This window comes from Macaca fascicularis, chromosome 6 (genome assembly GCF_037993035.2).
Source record: "Macaca fascicularis isolate 582-1 chromosome 6, T2T-MFA8v1.1".
NCBI lineage: Eukaryota > Metazoa > Chordata > Mammalia > Primates > Cercopithecidae > Macaca > Macaca fascicularis.
Genome location: NC_088380.1, coordinates 155,808,439 through 155,835,374, shown reverse-complemented (window position 1 = coordinate 155,835,374; position 26,936 = coordinate 155,808,439). Strand labels below are relative to the sequence as shown.

Genomic DNA, 26,936 nt, shown 5'->3' with positions numbered 1-26,936 from the left:
ATGTTAGAAGTTGTTTGTGAGCTAAAATGTCTGGAGACCACCTGCTCTGTGTGAAGTGGAGGAAATCTTGGGGCATCTAGGAGGAAGGGAGAGGTGCTGATCTAGGAGTCAGAATAGCAGGATCTTAGCCCAGCTGTGAGATCTCAGTGGCTGTAAAGGGTGTGTGTTGCCTGAGATGATCCCCAAGTGCCTTTCCCAGCTGGAACAGACCACATTGTGATATGCACCAAACAGATGGCCTGCATTCTCTGTAGGAGCCTACACAGCCCAGGTGCAGCTACCATCATTGAGGGCCCTGATTTGGTTGTTTCTCCAAAACTGGCCAAAGCTGCTAGCAGGTTTCTGTCCCATCAGCCACCAGCATGACCAGTGCCTGGTGCCTGGCACGAGGTGAATGGTTAATAAGCCTGAGTAGGATGAATGAATGAACTCCAGTATGTGAGGGAGTGGTGCCTGTGACCCCTGAAGGTGGAGCAGGTTTGGTTTCTTTTAGTATAAATATTTAGAATATGACCATGATTATAGTTTTTGGCAAGAGTGAATCACTTACTCATGGTCATGGCCTTGAACCTAACCAAACCGCCAGCCAGCACCAGAATAAACTGCACAGAACTGCTGGCCTCAACCAAAAGGAAACTGACTTTCTATTGACTCATGAGACAGGTCCGTTTTTTTTTTTCTTTCAAAAAATTTTTACAAACAGTACAATGTCTAGTAAATCTGACCAAACCAGATACCTCTATTTATTTTTTTCTAAAACCTTGAACTAGAACAAAATTAGACCCCACATAATCCTTATTTATAATATTACTCAATATGTGCAAATAGTAATGATGTTAACTAACATTCATAGGGCAATGCTATGTGTATTATCTCATGTATTCCTCAGACATACCTATGAAGTAGGTGCTGTTTTAATTCCCATTTTACAAGCGAGGAAAATTTGGCAGCTAAATAACTTTTGCCAAGTCACGTGACGATTAGAAGGCAAAGTGAGCGTTTGAATCATTTGAATCCAGGTCCACTTGATTCCCAGGCTGGTGCTCTCAGCTCTCTGGCTCTCCTGTGTCCTCAGCATCAGCGACGGCTGTGGTTTATTGGGCACACGTCGTGAGGCAGTCACAGGACTGAGCGTTCTTCGCACATGAGCTCGGTCAACCCCTCCGCAGTACTATCAGGAGGGTACCATTGTTAGCTCCATTTTAGCGATGAGGAAACAGGGATTTCATGAGATTGTGTAACCTGCCTGCCGTCTGTGGATGGTGGTGCTAAGCTCTTCATGTGGAGTGATAGAGCTCAGCAAGCTCCAGGGCAACAAAGAGTGGGGGACTTTTCCAATGTCATACAGTGAATCAGTGGTTGAGCTGGAACAGAACTTCACTGAAGACTTTCCATTCACTGCTAGGAGAGTGTTGTCGTTAACAGTGGGGGAGGGGCCTGCCATAAGGTCAATCTGCTGTGTCACTTGCTCTGGTGGCAGGAAAGAGTTTAGTGGATTAGAGCATATACTTTGAGTCATACAGATCTGTGCTCAGGGCCACCGTGGGAAAGAGCCTTCCTCTTCCTGGGCCTCTGTTTCTTCTTCTGTAGAATGGAACAATAACCATAGGCCTGCCTCTTGGGTTTGCTGGAGAAGTAAATGAGAGAACACACATTAAATGTCTGGCACAATGACTCTCATGCAGTTAACATGGAATAGCTGTTGTTGTTATGTTGTTGTTTATTGAAATGATTCATGATCCAAAAGAGGCTTGGAAACACTGCACCATATGGAGAAGACTTGAAATCCACTTCACAATGACTGATTTGTGATAGGAAGGAGATGTGAAGGCTGAAGAGCATCTATATACACAGGCACTTGGGACACACAAACACATACATGCTCCTGAAACCTGCACGCACATGTACTTGTGGCATATGTACACTCACACACACGTGCACACACATGTACATACAATATACTTGTACACACATGCTCACATGCACCTGCATATACTCTCACATGGACACACACATGCATGGACAATATACTCATGGCATCTATGGTTTCATACATGCATCTGCAACCTGCACACCCATGCACTTGTAACATACACATGCACACACAACATACTTGTGACATACATATGCTCTTACATATGCACACACATGCATGGACACATGCATCACACACAATACATTTGTAGCATACACATGCTTACATGCATATGCACACACATACACGCACACACATGCCCGTGCACACACATGCATGTGCACACACACTCATGTGCACACACACATTGCATGTTCCTTAGCCTGGTGAACACCTACACATCCTTTAGCTCTCAGCCCAAAGGTCACAGCTTTAGGGCAGCCACTTTGACCGAGGCCAGGACACTCAGGCTGAGCTATCTTGGCACCTAGCACCTCCACCTCTCATCCAAACTGTCCTCTCTCAGCCCATGGGTGCTTCAGTCCCAGGCTCTGTTACCATCACTCTAGGGAGCTTCAGGGGCCTCAGGGAACCTCCTCAGCTTGCATCTCATTGCATGTCATTGAATAATTGTAATAAGTTGCTTAATTCTACAATTCCTGCTAGAATGCCAGTTCTGTGAAAGGCAGGGATAAAGCTGACTCTTCTCCACAGATCAGAATCATTTGACGCAGACCGGCACATAGTATGTCTTCAATACATAGATGCCATTGACTGAACAGAACCACCAGGATCTCATTTGCATGCAAGCTGAAGAATAAGCTTATTCATATTGGGGTCACCCTACACAAGATATCTCATATGGGGATTTTAACCATGGGGTCTCTAATGATTTGGAGGCTCACCCAGAGGAAATCAAGCCTCAGAAAGCTGTAGAAATTGGTAAAAAAATAAAATCCAACTTTCAAATGCATTCCTAGTCACCAGGAAAACACATTTGGGGGAGAGACTGTCTAATAAGTCTGAGATGTAGACAACTCCTTCTTGCTTCTGACTGCACTTTCTCCTGGGAGGTTAGGGGACACCAGCAGCTGCCATCAGTAAGACTGACCAGTCAGTGTCTGGGCTGAGGCAGACTGCTTTCTTTATCTTACAGCAGTAGCGGGCCCTTGTTAGACATAATGAAGGCAGAGGTTGATGGGCAGATGGAGATGAGAAACACAATGCGTGGTGGTAAAAAGCAGGTGGCTCAGCTTAGAGTCATTTATTTTAATTCATTCATTTATTTAAGAAATAGATCTGGGCAGGCGCAGTGGCTCACGCCTGTAATCCCAGCACTTTGGGAGGCCGAGGCAGGCGGATCACGGGGTCAGGAGATCGAGACCATCCTGACTAAAACGGTGAAACCCCATCTCTACTAAAAATACAAAAAAATTCACTGGGCGTGGTGGCAGGCGCCTGTAGTCCCAGCTACTCGGGAGGCTGAGGCAGGAGAACTGGGTTATTCTGCGGGGGAAGCTTGCAGTGAGAGGAGATCGAGCCATTGCACTCCAGCCTGGGTGACAGAGCAAGACTCTGCCTCAAAAAAACGAAAGAAAGAAAGAAAGAAGGAAAGAAGGAAAGAAAGAAGGAAAGAAGGAAAGAAGGAAAGAAAGAAGGAAGGAAGGAAGGAAGGAAGGAAGGAAAGGAAGGAAGGAAGGAAGGAAGGAAGGAAGGAAGGAAGGAAGGAAGGAAGGAAGGAAGAAAGGAAGGAAGGAGAGTAAGCAAGCGATCTGGGCACTTTCTAAGTGCCAGGCACCGTGTTAGCTGCTGGGGATATAGGAGAAAATGGGACAGATGTAGTCCTTGACCTGGGGGTGTTCAAGTCTAGCTGGGGAGGTGGACAAGGAAATAGGAAACCAATATGCCATGTGATCGGTGCTCCAAGGGGATTCAGAAGAGGAGCTCCAGGGAGAGTGGTGCTGGCTTCTGGAAGAAGGGATGTCTAAGCCAAGATCTGGAGGATAAGCCGGGCTAGGAGATGGGGAAACGTGGTATGAGGGAGGAGAACAGTCAGTGGGCAGACCTCAAAGGGAGAGACATGGCAGGAGTTCAGAGTGGCAGCAGCGGGGTGGGGGTGGCGGCAGGGAGGGCAGGGTCGCGTCATGCACGGCTCATTCCTGAGGACTGCTCCCTGGGGTGATGGCAACAGAGCCTGGGACTGAAGAGCCCATGGGCTGAGAGAGGGCAGTTTGGATGAGAGGTGGAGGTACTCAAGGGAACGGGGGCTTTGCATGAGGCTGCGGGAGCCTGGTGGGAGTGTCTCTGGGGAGCAGTGATGCGGGCCTAGCTGCTGCAGGCCTGTGTACTGGGGATGTGGGTGAAGATTTGCTGTTCACTGCTTTCTCCCCTGGCAAATGGACAAGGAGGCCTAGATGACCGCCGAGTCCCTCCCAGTGCTGCAATCTGAACGCTCATCAGACTCTGGGAACTGTGTTCCTTCCTCCCTCCCTCTCTCCCTCCCTCCCTCCCTCCCTCCCACATACCACCCCGTGCCTCTGTCTCCCTGGCCCAGCTCTTTCCATCCTGCAGTATCCACTCTGGTTGCCCCAGGTCCCCTTTTCTCTATCACTACCCAGAAGCTGCATCACTATGACCAGCTCGTGCCACATCTCCGGGCCTCAGTTTCCACAGTAGTGAGAAACCGATGGGAATAATAACACCACCTACCTCTTCAGCCTTGTCTTCTGCTCATTACGCAGGCAACCCTGGCCCACTTTCACTACCTCAAGCTCACAGGGCTCTTTCTTGCCTAGAGTTCTTTGCCTTTTCCTTCCTTCCCATCCCCCTCCCCACTTTTGCCTTGATAATTATTCCTCGTGTTTCAAACCCAAGCGGAAACGTTGTTTCTTCAGAGAAGCCTTCCTGAAGGGGACCACCACTTGTGTTCTACGTGAATGCTCTGCGTATTTCCTTCCTGACTCTCATCGCAGTGGTGTACACCTCACTTCTGCATAATTGCTGAATGTCCCATTCCCTCCCTAGGATATAAGCACCACGGGCAGTGGAGATCTCTGACATGCTCATTGGTATAGCCTTTCACCCGGCACTGTCCCAGGTATAGATTAGGCGCTGGGCCATGAGTTGCTGGATTAATAAACGACGATCTCAATGGATTTAATATCTCCACATGTATGTAAGTTACTAGTTATACTCAAGCCAGACCTCTAAACTAACTTAAGCTTAGTTTAATAACACTCAGTTATTAACTCAGCTAAATAACTGATTGCAGCTCAATTTGATAACCAAAGACCATCACAAAATTATAGTAAAACATGGCCCTGGCCACTAGAGGGAGCTGTGAAACCATAAAGCCGGGTGGCCTCTAGGACCCCAACCCCCTGTAGAGAGATGGAAGTCTAATGTTCAGTCATTTTCTATTCAATCCATGCTCTAACGTCTATAGACCGTTATGAGTTGGAAGGCTAGGGAGAGCCTGTTTAGTCCAATCCTGGACACTGAGGCCCGAGGGAGAGCGAGTTCCCTCTGCCTCCCAGGACTTCATGGCATAGACTTGTTTCTAGCCTTGGCAAACCTCTCTCTCTCTCTCTCTCTCTCTCTCTCTCTCTCTCTCTCTCTCTCTCTCTCTCTCTTTTTTCCAATATTTCTATTTCCTATTATGTAGAAGAGATCATTGCAACTTCTGTCTGTCCATATTTATTGACTTTCTACTATGCGCTGGGCACCGTGTTAGGTGTTAGACACTCTGGTGTACAAAACAGGCCCCTGTCTCAATAAGTCCATCATCTAGTTGGAAAGACAAATGTCAAAAAATACTGCATAGCTACCAACCGTGACTGGTGTGAAGGAGAAAGACAATGTTCGCAGACAGATAATAACAGGAACACCTGGTTCATTCTCAAGTTCATCCTTAGAGGAAGAGCCATGTAGCAGAAATCTGGAGGCCGTGCAGGGCTGGCAGAGGGACCAGAAAAGCAGCTCTTCTGCCCCACATGGCTCTCTGGCTTGCCCACTGCTGCTGGGCGAGTCCCGTCTCCCCTGTGGCCTTCTGCTTTGCCATCTGTATAACTGTGCATGCATTTCAAGCCTGAGGTTTTGATTAGGAGGGGCTTGTACCTTAGCTATCTGGGGTTCCTGGTGTGTGGCATTTGTGGCTGGTGTCAAATGAGCCTGGGGTCCAGCTCTTGAGTGAAAGGGGGCTTTCACATGGATGGCCTCACACTGAGCAATGGGCCGGGAGCTGTGCGGCAGCTTTGTTCCAGGCACAGGAGTACTGCGGCTTTAAGACCTAGCACAGGTGTGGCTCTTGGACTGCCTGCATCCAGTCACCTGGAGAGTTGCTTAAGTAGAGAGATTACTGGGCACCACCCCCAGAGATAATGATAAGGCAGCTCTGGAGTAGGGCCCAGGAATCTGCATGTTCATGAGCTCTCTAGGTGACTCTGATGCACACTGAGGTCTGGGAACCATTTCCCTGGATTGTCTTATAGAAAGGACCTGTGACACTCAGGCTTTGAACTGGCTTTCATTGTGTGCTCTATGTGTATTCCAAAAGAGTTGTGGTTAAGCAAAGATATTTTACAATTCAAATAATACCCTGAGTATACTTAGGGCTCTCACTTTGAAGAAGCCCCATTTGTAATGTGAATTTCTATCCCAAAGTATAGGTCTTTGGTTCTTGTGTGCTAATTTTCCTAAATGATGGGCATGCCTAACGATATACTTCGCAGACTAATTAATTAAATAATGAATTGAAAACACCTGGAATCCAGCTTTGCGGAAAATCTACAGCCTTCATTTCCAGAGAGGGGAGAGCAGATCTGCGGCAGAGGCACAAAGAATTAAATTTCAAAGCTCAGAGTTAAGCTCCTTCAGGATAAAGCATTTATTTATTGTCAGGTTTATAATTACTGCCCATCTGGGACAGGTGAGCCCTGGCCCAGTGTCCCCCAAATACAGCTAAAAGTCTAATTCCCTTGAGTTTGCCATTGCTGAGGAGGCTCCAATCCCATGGCTCCTGCCAAGGACAACAATCTGTGGGGTTGGGAACACTCTGATCCCCCTCATTCTAGCTTGCAAAAGAGCTCAGGTGGAGATAACTTGAATCATGGAAAAGTCTTGGCCCTTGGAAAGGAATATTTCATTCAGAACCCTTATCTTCTTGACCTGCTGCTCCAGTCCCCTGGCTCATCTATAATTTTCCCATTTGTAGGGCAGTTGCAGGCTGGCCCAGGGCAGACCCAACTGAGGGCAATGGTCCTTAGAGCTATGGCCACCCTGATGTGGATGCCTGTGAGAGGCTTGTGAACAGAGGGGATTAACCATGGCGATGCTGACCCATTCAGCTTTTACCTGTCCCAGGATGGCTGGAGATCTCTGGGGAGAGAGAGAGAGGTAATGAGGACTTGGTTTTGATCAAGGCAAGGTAAGTAAGCACTAAGGTGACAGGTCTTTTTTCTCTGGTGGCGACTCCAAGTCATGCCAAATCACTGACCCAACCTGTTGGATCAGAGAAAGCAAACAACTGGATTTAGGGCCTAAAGATGCCCTATGATTTGCATTGGTGGAGAGGAAGGAGATGGGATTCAGAAGGACTTGGGAGACAAAATAAAAATGACAGAAAGGAGATCAGTAATAATGGAAGAAAGGACCCATGGAAGAGAAGAAGGGAGAAGACGTAGTTATAAATGCTAGAGAAAAGCATTGCTTTTAGTGTAATTCTTCATCGTACATACGAATTTTGTTGACATGTACACACACTTCATGTGTGTACATGAATATTATTCACTCTCTCTCCTTTGGCCTCCACTAGAGCTGTAAGGCAGGCTGGTCATTTCCGAGTTACCGACTATATAATAAAGATGAAGCAGACTTCCTCTCTTGGCAGGGCTCTCTCCTTGAAGCGCCACTGTGGAACTCCATGAAGAAGCCACCAAGTTTGCTTTTGGCATAGGTCACCCAGAGCCACTGCCACTCCTTGGCAGGAGAAGGGATACTGGCTTCCGGTGGCAAAATGAAGTCTGTGGCCAGGGTACATTAAGCTATTGATGCATTCGTGAGGGATTAGAAAGAAAAGATAGGAGGGGAGAAGACTCAAAAGGAAGTTGACAGTTGCAGAAGAGATAAGGCCTGTGCTGCGAATGTCTTATCGGGAATCTTATTCAGTTGGTCATAGGACAAGCGACAGAGCCTGTGGAGCAGACTGGGCAGCTAGCTGAGGGCCTGCAGGAGTAGTGATCACGGAAGCTGTTTCAGGAACCCCCTGCCATCGGGGATGAGAACATGGTTCCTGGAGTCAGACAGACTTGCATTCAAGTCCCTGCTCTGCCACTCTCTAGTTGTGTTCTTGGACAAGACACGTCATCTCAGTGAACTGTAACTTCCTCTTGTGTAAGGTGGGAATAATAATGACTGTGCGGATTACATAAAATCAAGCTTAAAAAGCACTTCACACTATAGTCATCACTAAATACATATCAGCTGGCATCATTATAATCATACTGAGTGGGGTGGCTTCTTTCCTTTTGCTTTTGAACCTGCTCCTCTCCTCCAATTGGCAAATTCTTTCCTTGACTCCAACATTTCTGGGCCACCACTTTACATCTCTTCTGCCTTCCCCACCCAAGTGCATTTTGATGGTTTTTTTTTTGGTTTTGAGATTCCATTTACTGAAGAACAATTAACTTTATTTTGTGGACAAAGGAACTGAGCCTTGGAGAGGTGAAGTAACATTGTTAAGTGGCTCACCGCGCCAGTACCATTACTCAAACCCAGTGATGGGCAATACTCTCAACCACTGCCTTTACCAGGGATGACAGGCTTCACCAGGGTTACAGAAAAGCTCAATAAATGCCTTGATAGGAACATGCACAGGGGGCTAGTCTTATGCACAGTGTCAGAAAACTTCTCTAGGAGTTAGCCAGGCTGCCAGGGATCCGGGCTTTTCACAGTGGAATGCCAGGGCTGGAGGGCCTTCGGGGATCATCTAGGCCAAGAGTTTCCCAACGAGAGTCTGAGGGATGCTTGTAAGAGCCTGGCATGTGAGAGTTTTTTCAGTTGTGAGAACTATGTATCCATTATAATAAATTATGAACCCCAAAGGTTGTGCTTTTACATTTATGAGGTGACAGAGAATTTCCTTTTACAATAAATACCTGCAAAAAGCAATATTAGGTTAAAAATAGCAGCTATGGTGCTTATGCATGTGGTGTCCAGCTCATGATCCTGGAAATCTCATACCTGAAGTTTGGGAAACTCTGATTTTGTACAACTTTGTTATTTTGAGGAAGAGAAACAGACGCTCAGAGAGGCTCCACGACTTGCTCAATGTTATAGAGTGAGTTAGTGGCTGAATTTTGTCATATAAAAATGTATTTCATTTCCCCCAAATCCTAAGATAAGAGGAAAAGTGATACATTAAGTTTGAGTTTCAGGAGGCACTTGATAAATGACTTGCAGTTCTGCCAGCAGCCTGATTCTCTGATTAGGATCTGGCTGATGCTTTCCTGTTCTTTGAAATTAATTTCTCCTTCCAGTCTTTATCTGTCTCCCAGTTCCCCTGCTGTGGTGAGACACCCAGCTTTGGAGGGAGAGTTTGTGGCTGATGTCCTTTTGCTCTGCTGGCCCCTCCATCAGGAGGTTAAGTTCTGAATGTCAGCGCCCTTACTTGCCGGTAAGGAGGACAGATGCTGGACTTCGAGTCTCATGGGCTCTGCTCTGCCTCCAACTTGTGGTGCAGACATGAGGAGCCCCCTCTCCTTGGGTGGCCGACTGGGTATTTCAGAAGCTGAAAGCAGTGCCGTCAAAGGGGTTGTGATCAGATAAATGCCCTCCTGTTTAGCAGCGTGAGGCACATGAGCCGTGGCTGTGAATCATCTGCACTGAGCTCAGAGCACTGCCAGGGTTGACCCTGCTCCGACCCGAGCCCAGAAACTGCTTCTATTCACTCCTCAGCTTGGCCTGCTCTTTCTTCGAGGAAAACACTGCCACTCAGAAAATACTATCCCATGTGGGATTTTATTTTGATTTTTACAATAAGCCTCAGCATAATGACTATCATTGCTTTTTTAGTACATAAGAAACTAAAGTTTAGACTGTGAAAGAGATCTGGCCCAGGTTACCCACCTGGTGGGTGGCAATACTGGGATCCTGGCTTTCAGCAGGTGCTCTTCTGCAGCTACCTGCAAGGTCGCCAGCCATCCTGCTCAGACTGAGAGTGCACTCCTCCTTCATTCCTGCATTTGTCATACAAATATCCTGAGATCTTCAATTTGTGCATGGGGAAACAGATGTGGAGGGAGAGGAGAAATGGTGAGGCATGCCTGTAAGCCCAGCTACTTTGGAGGATGAGGTGAGAGGATCACTTGAATTCAGGAGTTTGAGGCCGCAGTGATCTGTGTTTGCACTGTAGTCTGGGCAACAGCGAGACTCTCTCTCAAAAAAAAAGAAACATGGATCTTGTAACTATATTGGGAAAATCAGCTCTTTTTTTTTTGAGACGGAGTCTCTCTCTGTCGCCCAGGCTGGAGTGCAGTGGCACGATCTCCACTCACTGCAAGCTCCGCCTCCTGGGCTCACGCCATTCTCCTGCCTCAGCCTCCGGAGTAGCTGGGACTACAGGCGCCCGCCACCGCGCCCGGCTAATTTTTGTTTTTTAGTAAAGACAGGGTTTCACCATGTTAGCCAGGATGGTCTCGATCTCCTGACCTCGTGATTCGCCTGCCTCGGCCTCCCAAAGTGCTGGGATTACAGGCGTGAGCCATCGTGCCTGGCCCGGAAAATCAGCTCTTTTCATACAAGGGGACCTGTTTGTGACAGTTGTAGGCAATATCATAGAAAATATTTTTCATTAGTAGCTGGATTTCTAGAAGAATTCAGGCAGTATACATTCTTGGCATCTAATGTAGACATTCCTTTTATCTGCTTATCCAATTACTATTATTATGAATATATATTTGTAGTAGTGAAACTTCTGACAACAGAATCAACAGGATGTATATCTACAAACCGCAGATATCTCTATCTCTGCCTCTATCTTTACCTCTATATACAGAGAGAGATTTTAGGGAATTTGGTCGCTTGATGGTGGAGTTGGCAAACCCCAAATCTGCCAGGTTAACTGGCATGCTGGAGACCCAGGGAAGAGCTGATACTGCAGTTCGAATCTGAAGGTGGTCTGCTGGCAGAACTCCCTCTTCCTTGGGAGAGCTCATCCTTTTTCTCTGAAGACCCTTAGCTGATTAGATAAGGTCCTTCCACATGACTAAAGGCAATTTGCTTCACTCAGAGTCTACAGATTTCAGTGTTGTTCTCATCTAAAGGATCCTTTCACTGCAGCATCCAGATATGTTTGACCAAATAGCTGAGAACTGTGGCCTAGACAAGCTGACACCTAGATTAACCATCACAATGTATAAATATATAATATGTAGAATAACGTAAACTAATCTTTACTGAATATTTATTATCGGCAAGGAACCATTATTTCATTGACTAATTGCTAATTATGATTATTGTACAGTACCTGATACATAAATAGAAATAAATTCTGGTCTCAAGTTTAGAAGGTAATTCAGAGTAGAGGGAAGGAAGGGAGGCTGGCATCTGGTAGACTTGAGTTCACGTTCTAACTGCCAGTGTCTAACTTGGGCAAGTTACTTAATCCCTCTAAATCTCTTTTTCCTCGTCTGTGAAACAGAGTTAAAAATAGTGCTCACTTCATCAACGCAGCGCATGCCTGATAAATATTTATGGACCAAATGAATGTTGAGGGAATCTCCAGAGTTGTTAAAAGATTTAAAAGACATCATTTATCTAAAGCTCCCACAAGGTGCCAGGCACGTGAGGAGAAGAGAGTGAATTGAGCTGCCTTTATATTACGATTATTTTTCTCCTGACATCTGCAAACAACAGAGTCACAGCTCGCTGCTGTTGGGATTCGCCTAACAGGGACTCAGGGAAAGGCGTGGCTTTCTGGGAGGTCTTGCTTCTGAAGCCCTGGCCTGAGTCAAGGGCTGTTTTTTTCTTACTTCCTTGGCATCCCTCTCAGGGCAGCCAGTTCTCACTGCTCCCAGAACTCCTTTCTTGGAGCTCTGGCTGTGACTGGGCTTGGCAGGGAGCGGCCTCTGAAGAACCAGGTAATGTGGTCTGGAGCCTGGTGAGTTTCCTATATCTCTGCCAGCACACTCTGCTCCTCTTTTGCAGCTCTGCCATCAGCCCTGCTTCACAAAGCTCAATTTACTGCCTCTCCACAGAAAATAGCTGCCTCCTCCTCTTAAGGGATACGACCCACCCTTAGAGACTCTATCAGTTAGGCTAATCACTCCCATTAATTCCGAAACAACTTGCATCGTGTATGGGATTAATTAATTATGAGGACATCAAGGGTACTATAAACCGTTTTCTATTAATAATTGATTCATCATTCAGGAAGTTATTATGGTGCACTAATGGGTGGAATCCAAGCTCTGACACTTACTGGCTGTGATCTTGGTCAAATTTCCATTTTTCTTATTCATAAGTTTCTTTATCTGTCAAATAGGAATAATACTAATGCCTTTTTAAAAGGGTTATTAGGATATTTGAGTGAATTAGTATATATAAAGCACATAACAACATATCTGCACATAGTAAGTGCTCAATAAATAATAATAATACCTATTCTCCACAGACTTTATTACAGATTGGGACAAGTGTTCTATAAAAGCCAACAGGTTGCTTTGACACAGACACATACAGTGGGCCAGGGAAACAACTTAGAAGTGCAGGTAAAGGAGGGGCTCACTGAGCTGGTAATATTTAAATTGAACACTGAAGGATGAGAAAGAGAGGGAAAAAAGAAATAATAAGGAACAGTATGTATGAAAACTTTGAGGCCTCAAAGAACTTGGCATATTCATGAGATTAAAAAAAGGTTCATGTGGCTGGAGCAAAGGGAAGGAAACAATAGCAGTAGCTAACACTTACAAAGTACTCACCATATGTCAAATGCTGTCTGGGTGGTTTATTTATGTTTACTTACCCGATCCTCAATGACAACCATAGGAGGAGGCACTATCATAGCCTAGACTGGGTCATGTCATGACCATTCACACTTCATTTCTTGCTGCCTATAGAATTAAGCACAAACTCTTATCTTGGTACATCAGATCCCTTGAAATGTAGTTTCAACAGAACTTTCCCATTCTATTTCTTTTTTTGTTTTGCTCTCTACCTTGAAATTAATTTTTATTTACACAAATAATACATAAATATACTTTTCTTGTAAAAACTTAAAACAATATAGTAAAGTTAAGGTTCTCCTACTCCACTTCTATCTTAGGTACCTCACAAAGGAAATAATGCAATTAGTTTGCCATAAATCCTTCCAGATATTTCTATAAATGTATCGATTTATATATAAACCTAAAGATTATATGAAACTATAGAAAACATATGCAATTGGTTTATTATTTTTAAAGAATAAACATTAATCAAACACTACAGGACATATTAGTCTGCAACTTCCTTTTTTTCATCAGTATATATTCCATGTTGCAGAGTTATGTCAATTCAAAAAAATTGCTGCAGAGTATTCTGTACTATTTCTCAAAGAGTGAACACCTGAGATATTTCTAACTTTTTGCTATTACCAACAATGCTGAAACAAACACTTTCATCAGTTAAGGTCTAGTCAGGAAAACAGAAAACCTTCTTAGGCACTTCAAACAGAGGGGTTTTAACGCAGAGAATTGGTCACCAAGGGGATAAGAGACTTGAGAAGCCAAGTAGGAAGGTGAGGCTATTTAGAGACTAGGAACAACAGGAAGATGTGACGCCCCCTGCAGCTGGAGAGCACTCCTAGGAGGAAGTGGTATTGGCAGAGCACAGAAGTCAGGGCAGGCCCTGTGTTGGGACTAGGACTGTGAAAGGTGCTCTGGGAGAGAGGGGAAGAAACACCTTAGTTTCTCTTTTCCTCCCTCTAGCTTTTCACCAGTGCCTCCCACTGGCCAAATCTGCCCAGAAGCCAGTGGGCAAGGAATCCTGGGAATACAGTTCCCAGCAATAAACAGAGCAGGGAGTGCATTTGACAGCAAAGTGGCAACGTGCCGACAGATAGCTTTATGAATACCTCTTGGTACAATTGTTAGTGTTTTTCTAGCACAGGCAATACCAGGAGTGGGGTTACTGAATCATAGGATCATATACCTTTCAATTTTAGTATATGCTGCCAAATTGCTCTTCAAAGTGGTTGTACAAATGTACATTCCCACTAGCATTTTATGGGTGTACCCATTTTCCAACCTTTGCCAGCGCTCAATATTAACAAATGTGTTTATTTTTGCTAATATGATTGGTATCTACACTTATTTCACCCTCCACACAGCCAGGCAGGTCAAGGTCCTGGGGGTGCTCACATTACTCTATTCCAGTCCCAGGAAAGAGTCAAGACAGGGCTTTAGAAGCTTCTTTTCAAAAACCCAACTCTAGGGAGTCTGGAGCTTTCACCAGTTGCTTTTGTCTCAGCGTATTTTTGTCCCCAAAGGATTTATGAATTAGAAGATCTCTGTTTATTTTCATGATTTCCCAGGGCCTTGGAGGAGGTGAGGACTAGGTGTCCTTGGCATACCTCGACTAGGTGTCCTTGGCACACCTCAGGACTTAGGCAGGTTCTCTGAAGTCCTCATTGTGATGTGGCATCTCACCTCTCTGGGAGCTGACCACAGTAGTTTTTCAGTGGCCATCAGAGAGTGGCCAGTATAAGGAGGAGAGGGTGGAGGCAGGTATAAGGAGTAGAGGAGGGTGGTCAGTGTATTGAGGAATTACCAGTCAAAAGATGTGGGCTCTGCTCTAGTTTCTGCCATTAAGTAATCCTTGGAAACCTCTTGCTTTGGGTTATATGTGCCCTTTAGGGGCATAGAGGAGACTTCCTACTATCCAGGGAACTCCTACTGCCAAAGTTGGAAGAGCCCTCTGGAATTATCTGGTGCAGACCCTCTCATTTTACCAGAGGGAAACTTAGACTCAGAGAGGGTAATGGACTTGCCTAAGAGGTCAGTTCGAGCTGGCGGTAGACCTTGAACTAGAGTCTTCATGGTAGGTTGAAGAATACACACATCCCCACCCCACCCACCAAGCTAGCCATGTCCTAATATCTGGAGCCTGTAAATGTTACCTTATCTGGAAAAACGGTCTTTGCTGATGTGATGAAATTCCCAAGAGTTTGAGAATTAAGAGATTATTTTAGATTATCCAGGCAGGACTTATATGCTATCCCAGTATCCTTACAAAATAGAGGGAGCTAGAGATTACAGAAGCAGACAGTGGAGTGAAGCAGCCACAAGTCAAGGAATGCTCACAGCCACCAGAAGCTGGAAAAGGCAAGGAAGAGTTTCTCCCCTTGAGCCGGTCCTGCCAACACCTTTGGGTCCAGTGATAGTGATTTCAGATTTCTAAGATGGTGAGACAATAAGACACCAAGTTTTTGGGAATATGTTACAGCAGCCACAGGAAACTAATTCACTTTCGGTCTCCTGGTTTCTCCTACACTATACTAGCTGTTTCTTTATGTTTTCTTTAATTACCCACTTCTACAGTTCTCTGCACAAATGAGATCAGAGTGGGCTTTATATTTGCCTTTGAGTTTTCTGACCTCAGGATCCCATCCCTGACCATTCCTTTCAGCAACCCCCTACCTGTCATGTTAGAGGCCTGGGTTTCTACAGTAACACCATGAGCTGAATTGGGGATGTATGGCTGCTGAAAGACTGAAGGTTGTCGGGTGTTGGGAAAAGAAGTGCCCATGATCAGGGCTTGTGGGAGACCTGGGTTCTTGTCTGAGTTCTATCTCTAATTTGCTGTGTAACCATGGACAAGGACATTCGCAATTCTGGACCACAGCCTTCCACAAACACAAGACAAAGAGGTTGATCCAATCAATTTTCCCAAAGGGTAGCTCACATAACACTAGTGGTATCTGAGACGATTCAGGCAGTAAAATGGTGAGTCATTGAATAGCACGGATTTGCAGAGTCAATATTCCCATTCCAATTCTGAGTCAGTTCTTCCTCAAGGAAAAAGTCTTAGGTTAATGCTAACATCTCCTTAACCACATTTAAAAATGTGCTGATCTCCCCTTTTATTGAAATTTGAGTAGACTCCAGGCTGAAAGCCTTTAGCAGGTAATAACTGTCAAATTTAATAGAACTATTTTTATGATGTTTGTACTTTACAGTTACCTTCTATTTTTGGCAAAGTATACTTGTTTTTCATTTCTAGTAGTATATCAATCAGGATAAGCTAGGTTATATCCTGGTGACAAACAATCCAGCTATCTCAATGGCTTAATACAACACAGATTTTTTTTCTTGCTCATACGAAGTCTGTTGTGGGGCCGCGTGACCCTGTAGGCCTTAGAAAACCTAGGCCATGGCTTTCACCAGAATCCCCTGTCCAAACATAGATTGCTGCCCGCTCCCGCCCAGAGTTTCTGATTCAGTAGCTCTTGGGTGGGGCCAGAAAATCTGCATCTGTAATGAGTTCCCGGGTGATGCTGACGCTGCTGATTTGGGAACCACACTTTGAAAAACTACATACAGCTCTACAGCAACTACTCTCAGCTGGTGACTTAGCAATCCAGGTTCAAGGTGAATCCTTGAGCATTTCCACCTGAAACATGCAGCCTCCTTGTCAGAAGCAGCAGCACTGGAAAGATTCCCAGTAGTAATTAATTGTTCTGGCTAGCTGGGAAGTGACACACATGTCTTCTTCCCATCCCAGAACCATCATGAGGCACCACCTAACTCAAGGCAGAGTTCAAGGAGGAGGCAGGAGGTATGGGGAATTATCATCCACCCAGGTGCCTAGAGAGACAAGAGGACTGAAGAGGGTGAGCAACTGGGAAGAAATCTAATCTAAAACGAGGCATTTTAATCACAGATAATGATTAAAAATTTCCTTTAAAGAAAGAAGTTCTTAAAGCAAAATGTCACTTAAAGAAAAATTTAAGGTAAAGAATGGTAGAGAGGGTACATGCTTATGGCAAAAATCCAAAAGGGGGTATGAAAATGGGCAATCGGAAAGGTCTGTCATCCTGTGCTCCTATTGCACTGTCACAGTCAGTGACAGACAGTCAGTGACAGAGACTATAGAAATTACCCTGCAGAGATTTTCAGACCACGCACTGCTACCAGAAATCCCTGTCTGAGCTTTCCAGGAGTTCCAGCCTGGAGGGATGCTGACCTCATATCTCCTCCCTTTCTGTGCTCAGAACCTTCTATTCTCTGTTTCTCTTCTTATACCCCATCCTCTATTGTCTATCCCAAGATGTTGGAAAACAGCAACAACAACAACAACAACAACAACAACAAAGGATGATTGAATACTTTTGTCCTCTAGGTAATAGCCTTTTTCTAGTCACCACCAGCCTTCATACCTGGTTGACTCCTTTTCCCTCAGTCTCCCATGGCTCCTGAAAATATAAAATGAGACCATTTTGGACAGAAGAGGTTCAAGTGTTTTGGAATAGAGCCAGAATGTGGATCAGCTGTGGGACAGAGTTGGGGGAAAGAGAGAGAGAGGGCGGGGGGGGGGGAGAGAGAGAGAGAGAGAGAGAGAGAGAGAGAGAGAGAGAGAGAGAGAGAGAGAACCCTGACTCTTGCTCTTGGTGCTTAATGTTTCTTTCCATTTCTCATATTTTAAAATAACTAGCCACTTTGGACAATGACTGTCAAGCAGCCTGAACAAGGCAGCTTCGCAATGGTAAATGGTGTTAGGCTCAAAGCCTGCCAGTCTGCTGTGGACTCCAGGCCTGGAGAGGGGTCTAGGGGAGATGACTGGTACCTGGGGAGCTGAGAGGAGCAGAAGCAGTTTTGTTTGGGTGGAGGTAGGCATGTGCTGAGATTCTGGCTATGCACCCTGTTATATTCTAGGAACAACTGCTTGTTATTTGTTTCTCTGTTCTTTCCCCTGCTTTAGAAGGAACTATTTATTAGTAAAGTGTAAAAAACCATGTATTAGTAAAGATGTCATAGGTACAAAAGCCATAGAAATCAACTTCAAGCCCAATTCCTTCCTTTGACAAACAGGTGCATGGTGTATTGGTTTTCTATCGCTGTTGTAACATATTACCATAAACTAATGGCTTGAAGCAACACAAATTTATTATCTTGCACCTCTGTAGGTCAGAAGTCCAATATGCATCTCATTGGACTAAAATCAAGATGCTAGCAGGACTGCCTTTCTTTCTAGAGGCTGCCTGCATTCCTTGGCTCATGGACCCTTTTTCCATTTTCAAAGTGAGCAAGGCAGGGTGAGTCTGTCTCACATCACATGACTGTGACCTCCTCTTCTGCTGCCCTCTTCTGCTTTTAGGGACTGTTTTGACTAAGGTAGACCTACTTGGATAATCTAGGATACTCTATCTTAAGGTCAGCTGCTTAACAATGGTAATCCATCGGCAACCTGAATTCTGCTTTGGCATGTATCATACCATATTCATAGGTTCCAGAGATTAGGGTGTGGATATCTTTGGAGGCCGTTATTATATCTTCCACAATGGGATCCTGGAGAGTGTCAATGACTGACTTGAGGCAGAGTTAGGAATATATCTAATGCTCAGTATTCTTCCCACTCGACAATGCTGTTTTTAGTGTATAAGGCATACAGCAGAGTGGTTAAAAGCACAGGCCTTGGGGTCAGATAATCAGAGATCTGGGCTCAAGATCTAGCTCACCCTTACTAGTTGTGAGAACGTGGGATAATTACTTAAACTCTCAGCACCTCAGATTCCTCATCTGTTAAGCAGGGAAAATAATATCAGCTGCTTAAGGTGAAAGATCAAGTATGAAAGTCCATGAAAAATGCTTAGTAATGTTTTCAGGGCACAGCACCAGTCAATGATATTGCTTAGTATGGTCTATAATGAAACATTATACTTGGTTCTCCTAACACCCCTTGTGAGAGCATATAAGTTATTGTAGCCATTTGACAGATGTGGAAACTGAAGCTGAGAATGTTAAAATGACTGGAGAGAGGTCGTTTAGCCAGTTGGTGTTGGTGAATCAGGTCAGGAACAAGGTCTATGGCCCTTCAAACCATGACGTCCTGCTGCCACTGTTTAACTTCCAGTATGTGGTCCAAGAAAGAGGCTTGTCTGATTTTTTTCTAAACCTACACTAGAGGAAAAGACCCTTTAATCTTTTTAGAAATGTCTTATAGTGCTCACACTCAAAATATTCAGCTGCGTTCCTAACACAAAATACACCGAGGTGAGGTTCATTAGCTTCTCCCTTGTATAAACATGCTCTGGCTTACTGTGAAGGCAATATTCTTTCATGCAGCTTAAAGCAGTTTTTAAGTCACTTTGTCCATGGCCTCATGCCCATAGCTCCTGCCCCATTGTTTCCGGTAAGCTTGAGTGAAGCCCTCCATAGAATATATAGACCTAAGTCTTACTGATGGGAGTCTATCTTTTAGATAGAGCAATATGCATTTATTTGACCATTTATGTATGCAATAGCAGTTGCTGATATCCTTGAGTACTGAGAAATTGATACATTAAGACATTGTCAGCTTTTGGATTGTGAGTGTTGGGTTATTTTAGAGGCCTTGAAAAGTAACATCTCTCTTCCCTGCCCAAGTTCAGAACTAACTGAGTGTCAGGTAGGATAGTGGAGTTAGATTGACAAAGATCAAAATGTCATCATTCTTGTTGATTCAAGCTGGATTAGGGGATATTGCTTAGCTGTGGGGCTGAATGGGCTTGGAAATGCTCCCCACCCAGTCCTGGAAGGCAAATCCACCAGTGTCTTCCTGGAGGGGACAGCACCGGCCCCAACAAGCTTTATTCATGGCTCTGAGCACGGACCAAATGGTGGTCTCATTCCCTTTGGGAGGCCATCCTGAGAGAAGAGAGGGTACCCAGCACCTCAGTTCTCTTCTCCTGAACTGATGAGTCAGATAACTGCCTCTTCCTCCTATAAGGAGGGCTATTGGAAGAGATGTGACAAGTGTTTTCCAGATGAAGTTCTTCCACTTAGAGATATGGGTAATGAGGAAGACAAATTCTCACCTAAAAGTGGGAAAGGAGTATAAGAATATTCTATATAACTAACTGGTTCTCTGAGAATTGTTCCCAGTCCACGGCCTAGGTAACCACTATATACGGAAGAATGTTAGAATCTGGGCAGACCGTATCTGGAGTGCCTGTGTTGCAAAGGAACAATAACTGAACACTGTTAGTGACAAAACACATCCCAACCCCTGGTTTGGCATCCAAGGCTGGTGCAGGCTGGGTTCACAGAAGTGGATGTGAAGATGGGGCTTGGAGTGGAAAATGTTTATATGAATCAATACCTATGAAAGGACTGGGGAGGACACAGAACTGGGCAGATGAAGAAGCTGAAGCAGGCCTGACAAACCCTCAGACAACCCAGTAAGGAGTGAGTATTGTCCTTCAATGTCACCTACAGAGGGGCATGGCCAGGCCCTCAGGGCACCACCTCCTTCGGTTGCTGGAGGGGACTCAGGTCAGGCCAGGGGCTCCAGGCAGCAGATACAGACCCTGAAGGAGAGGCAGCGGGGCAGCAGGATCCTGGTGGCTGCCTCCAGTGCCCAGCCCTGACTGTGTCTGCTTTCTCATCCTCTGCCTCTTCCTACCTTTTCCTTGACATTCTCGTCATGACCAGTTGCCTGCAGTTCCCAGCAGATCATATGTCTTTTCATGCCTCTGGTTGTTGTCTAGGATATCCTTTCTGCTAACTCATTCCCATTTTTCATGACTCAGCTCAGGCATCATCTCTTCTAGGAAGGTTTCCCTAAATCCCAGGCTAGGCTGTGTATCACCCTGCTGCATACACACAGCATTCTCTCAGCACTTACCAAGTGATATTACATTTTTTGTGTGTGTGTGTGTGAATAGACCTGTCTCCACCAGGTCTCAGTATCTTTGCAGGATTATATCTTATTCACCTTTGTACCTAGATGCCTAATAAGGTCCTAGTGCGTGGCAGGTGTTCAATAGATGCTTGTCTTCTCATCTCTCCTTTTAGGGCCATGTCCTCATTCAACAAACATATATTGATCACCTTTGTGCAGATGCTACAGGAACTCACAGATCAGTGGGCCTAGTATTTTTGTAGCCATTGCAGGGCCCAGAACACAATCTCGTACATTATCGTTTCTTAGGAAATACTCTTTAAAATCAGAGCCAATCTTCTCTTGCCAAAATTGTATCAACACAGGATCTAGAGACAGTAGGGGACTTGAGTAGGTATTGCCAGGCACAGGGGCAAGCAAGGTCTTGGAAAGTATTTGAAATAATTTCTTAGGAAAGGAAACTGCTAAGTTCAATGCACTTCTGATTTGCTTTTATCTCTCCCATGGAGGAATCTCTCAGGGCTCTATAAAGATAAATGAACCCTGGACTGTTAGATCTGTAAGGACTTTAAGGGTGATGAGGTGGTGACAGACTGAGAGAAAGAATAACAAAGGGGCTGGAGAAAGTTGGACTTGGTCTCTCTGCTTAAACTCAGTTCTGTGGGGACAGGAATTATTCTAGTTCCATTGACTGCCCAGAAAGAACCAGAGAGGCAACAAAGTGTCAACCTGCTCACCCTAGATCAGCAGGGAAATATGGAAATAAATGCCCTTTGGTCCACTGGCTGGGGCACAAAGGCTGAATGGAGGTGAAAGCTGTTATGCAAAAGAGAATCAGGAGTTTCAAATCAGCCAAATGGGAAGAGGAAAGGCCCCTGCAATTGTTCAGAGGAGAAGAGGAAGACCAATGGCAATATAATCTTTCATCAGCCACTCCCTGTCGGGGTAGTAAGCTTTCATGCAGCCTTCTCCCTTCTCTTAGCAGGGCAGCACAGAGGCTGGAATTGCCTGGGGTCAAATCAAAGTCACAGTCATTTACTTGGCATTGGTTGCCTTCTCTGTCCATCCAGTCTTTGTGGGGACTTCTTAGATTTCACTGCAGAGGTTTACCAGTTTTGTAAGGTGTCTTGGCTTCTGTGCTGTGAGCTGGGGGTATAAATCTGATGTCTTGGTTGATTTGTGTTGCTATAAAAGAATACCTGAGGTTGAGTAATTCATAAAGAAAAGAGGTCTATTTGGCATACAGTTCTCTAGACTGTACAAGAAACATCATGGCATCAGCATCTGCTCCTGGTGAGGCCTCAGGCAGCTTCCAATCATAGAGAAAGGTGAAGGGGAGCCAGCTAGTCACATTGTAAGAGGTGGAAGAAGAGAGACGGGGGAGAGAGGTGCCATGCTCTTTTAAACAACTGGCTCTCACCTGAACTGTAGAGTGAGAACTCATTTATTACCTCAGGAAGGCACAAAATCATTCATGAAGAATCTGCTCCCATGACCCAGATACCTCTCACCCTTTCACAAGACCCCACCTCCAACTCTGGGGATCAAAATTCAAACTGAGGTTTGGATGGGGTCAAATATCCAAACCATACCATGTGACTATGGGCCAGTTCCTGTCCCCAAGGGGCTAGTGGCCAGTCAGAGAGACATATATGATGATAATGGTGTCAGCAATAATCACCATATTATTGAGAACTTACTATAGACTGGTTGCTATCTCATTTATTCCTCTCACGACACTACAAGATGATGTTGATGATATCCCCATTTCACTTGGAGGAAACTGAGGCTCAGAGAGCTTAGTTACCTATTCAAAGTCACCATGGCAAGTAAATAAATGAGGGGAGAGTCAAACCCAAATCTGTGCAACAGCAAAGCCCATACTCTATGCCAGGGCTTCCCAACCGGGGGTGATTGGCCCTTTCATGCTCTCCCAGGGACATTAACAATATCTTGGAGACATTTTGGGTTGTCACAATGTGGTTGGGGATGGCCACTGGCATTTGGTGGGCAGAGGCCAAGGATGCTGCTAAATCTCATTCAATGCACAAGACAGCCCCTCCACACTCCAACAAATAAGTATTAGGCCAAAATGTGGATAGCACTAGGGCTATTCCTAAGCCAATGCAGCTCTAAGCCATCTCTGTGTACTATATTGAAATAGGTATCTCTATTTTCCCCCACCTTGTTATTGCTTAGCCTAGCTCCTGAATGTTTTATTCATAGTACTCATCACAAGTCATTATTTTTGTTGGTTTGTTTGTGATTTCAGTTGTTAGGTATCTCCTCCACTCTGAGCTGCTTGTGGGCAAAGGCTATACCTGCCTTGTTCACCACTTCATCTCTAATAACTAGCACAGCACCTGGAATGTTGTAGAGGTTCAATGAGTACTTGTTGAGTGAGCAAATAGGCAAATGGACATAGTGAAATTAAATGATCTGTGCAAGGTCATAGGAACAAAGTGCCAAAGGCAGTACTTAAACCTAAGTCCTTTTGAATCGGAATACTCTGAGTTAAGGCATCTCAGAGTAATTAGAGGATTGTAAACATGTCCCTGTTCATGTCCCTGAGAGTTCAGAGTTCAGCAGAGGAGCAAGAAAAGTCTGTGGGTGTCATGGAGTGATGCCAAATTCAGGCTGGGAAAGAAACAAGGGACAGAAGAAGGATGAGAAGAACCTCAGGACTCAGCTGAGTCCTCATGCTAGCAGATTGAGAGAGGACTTAGTGGAGAGTTGCCCAGATATTAAAAGAACTGTTTAAAATGACCAGAATCAATCTTGCTCACTTTTAAGCAAAGATGAGCAATATAACATTTATCTTCTCTCAGTCCTCAGGGACTTTGGGCCTCTTAGAGTTCCCAAAAATAATGGCTAGTGGCTCCACAAATACAATTTAAGTCCTAGAAATACCCTAAAGTCAAGTACTGGTTTGGCTGATAGATCCCAGCCCTGGAAGCAGCTAAGCCTGAGTCTGTTCCTCCAGGGGAGCCACTGTGAGAGCCAATTCTATATGGGCTCAGGCCTGGGGAGGCTGTCAGGGTAAGGGGAAGTAGGGACTGAGGTACATGAAGGCAAGCGCAAGGGAGTGAGGAGACACAGAAAGAAGAGAGAGTGAAAGGCAAAGAGGAAGTAATGGTTAGTGGCAGAACAGGGAGGAAGGAAGCAAGGGAGGAAATGAGGGGAGGAGAAAGAGAGATGGGGAGGGAAAGAGGGAAGGAAAAAGAGAAAGCAAGAGCAGGTGGGAAGGAGGGAGGGAGAAAGAGGAAAGGAGGGAGACAGAGGGGAAAGAGAAGGAGAAAGAGTGGGAGGAAGGAAAGCAAGGGGGGAGGAAGGAGAAAGGGAGAGAAAGAGAGAGGGAGGGAGGGAAAGAGAACAAGAGGGAGGGAGGGAAGAAAGAAAGAAGGGAAAGAGAGGAGGAAGGAAGTAGGTGGGAAGGAGGGAAGGAGAAAGAGAAGGAGGGAGGAAGGAAGGATAAAAGAAGGGGAAGATAGAAGAAGGGAAGAAGGAAAGAAGGAAAGGAGGAGGAAGGAAGGAAAAATTGGTAATAGTAAAAACAGGAAATACTTCCTGAGTATTTATAATTGCCTCAAATTGTGTGAAATCCTTAAACTGAATAGCAACCTTTACTGCTGAAAACAATCATATGAGGACAGAATTCTTTCATCATGTCCTTTTTATGGATTACAATAATCGCAAGTATATACAGCAAGATAGAAGAAATAACTTTGAATGTTCAATTGCAGAGTAGGGTGACCATAGTTAGTAACAATGTATTGCAAATTTCAAAAGAGCTAGAAGAGAGGATTTAAAGTATTCCTGACACATAGAAATGATAAATACTCAAAGTTATGGATATTCTAAATACCTTGACTTGATCATTCCCATTCTATGCATGTAACAAAAAATGTGTACCCCAAAATATTATAGGTGCCCTAAATATTTTCTATCTATAGAAATTTTTAAAAACAAGGCACAGAGACCTTAACCATCGTGACCGAGGACACACTGAGGCAATAAGTGGTAAATTCAGATGTGAGAAAAGTGTGGTCTGGGGAAGAGCTGCTGTGGTGGGAGAGAGGATAGTGGGAAGGGCAGAGCCAGGTTCTATCATGGGATCTATGGGAATAAACTCAAAGCTCCTAGGTGTCTGGGGGCAGACAGTAGGGGTCTGAAGGCTGGACTGTAGCTCAGAATGGCTGTCTTTGGCAGGAGAGAGCCCAGCCTGCTCTTTTTGGATCTTAGGGAAGCCCAAAGAAGCTCTTTGTTTCAATGGCTTTGCTGACAGATTGTATTGGACATTCCTTGGTGACACTATGAGCCCCGGAAGAATTGTAATGCCATTTTTAGATATTTATCCTTTCTTCTTGAAAGGAAAGAAACAGGAGTGATGAAAATGATCCAGTTACTATCATTTCATTATGCATGGGGACAAGAAAAACAAAGGAACAGAGAAAGGAAGTTATCAAAATAAATACAAATGGCTTCTATATGCTGTAACATCTACAGGTTGTGTTCCCACCCGTTATTTCATAGGATATTCCCATTTTGTGGTGGGTGTCAGATCTGCCCTCCCCAGTTTTACCAAAGAAGAAACTGGTTCAGAGAGAAGAACTTCAATTAGTAAGAAGCTGGCATTGAAACTCAGGTCTTCTTATTCAAATCGTTAGCTCTTTCCTGTGTACCATATTCAAGTCATGCTCAGTTTCCTTTAAATGAAACTGACTTCTTTTTTTTTCAAATTAACTTCCCAGAATGAAAGTTGTGTGAAACAAGATTCTGGTCTATTAATCATAAAGAGAAGATTAATTCTAGAATGAGTTCAAGATTTGCTTATGGCAAATATCCCTGCAATAATTGTTTATGTAAGAGCTTATTTTTTAAAAAGTTGGTGCCCAAAAAAGTAGTATGTGTCCTTTTCAGAGCAAATTAATAGAAGCAAACAATAGTGTTCTTGGAAATCTCTTGGATAAATAACTTTGTACATGCTGTTCCCTGTAGTCCCACCTCACCTTAGGTTACACCCTTATTCCTCTCTTGAATCCAGCTCTGCTAAAGTCTTGACTTTTCATCCCTATTCCACCTTCCTAATCCTCATCACCTGTGGATCTTCCCTTCCATGTCATTTCCAGGGCCCTTTCTACCTCTACCCCACAGAAAGCAAGCTCCTCAGGACTGGGGCTTGGTTTTTCTTGACTGTGGCTGCATCCTTAGCATACTGTGTGGCTCACCGTCAATGCACAATATTTGCAGGATGAATGACTGCATGGGTCACCAGCCACAAAACATAGACTGGCATCATTATTGTGAGTTCTCTAGACTCAACTTACATTCCTAGCCTCAACCCTGGCACACAGAGTGAGAGCTCTGTGAATGTTTGCCAGATAAATCAAGGAGTGACCGAAATATTGTTTTGTAAAACACATGCTTTCAGTAGAAGCAGAATTTGCCCAGCTTGTGAAATAACATGATATTTCGAACTGTGTCCATGAAGACGATGGAGTTGGGGTGGTGAGTGGTGGCGGCAATTTACAGTCTCCATAGATTTGTGTGTTTTCATGAGCCTCTAAAGGTCACAGGTGCCTAATGCTTCTGGCTGGCAGATACCTTAATCGAGTGGCAGCAGTAATAACAGTGACACCCAACAGTTACTGAGTACTTACGTTAGGCTAGGCACTGTGCCAAGGGCTTTATCTATGTTAACTCATTTTATTTTTCTCTGAATTAGAATTAGTTATTATCCTCTTTCAACAGGTGAGGAATAAGGCATCATGTAAACGGAACTCTGTGAAGCCTTATGGATGTGCATGGGAGCTTCCAGGCTGCCCTGGGGATGAGGGGAAGGGGCGAGACCAGGAGAAGGTGAGAAAGGGCATCAGGCATGAGTGTGTCCTCCCCTCCTATAGTTGTAGCAGATTGTATTTGGTTAAATATTTTATATATTGGGCTTCTGCAAGAGATTTATTAGAGGAAAGAGTTTTGTCTAGCTAGAATAAAAGGCTTATACATTTTTAAAATTGATGTTTTAGTTCTACAGCTAGGAAGCCTAAAGGCTGGAGAATGTTAAATATCTTGGCAATTGTCATAGTGGCACAGCCAGGTCTAAAAGAATCTCAGCATCCAATGGTTCAGGCATCTATTTCTTCGGCATCTATTGCTTAGATGCCCA

At 44.7% G+C, this 26,936-nt stretch overlaps 1 protein-coding gene across 1 annotated transcript in view; it reads right to left on the bottom strand.

The window, feature by feature from the left end:
- Positions 1–714: 714 nt before the first annotated feature.
- ADRB2 (adrenoceptor beta 2) overlaps positions 715–26,936 on the bottom strand; it is a 131,213-nt gene continuing 104,991 nt past the window's right edge. The window contains exon 2 of the mRNA XM_015451417.4: positions 715–1,627. Coding sequence (XP_015306903.2) covers positions 1,497–1,627 — 131 coding nt within the window. The 3' untranslated portion in view covers positions 715–1,496. The remainder of the gene's footprint in view (positions 1,628–26,936) is intronic.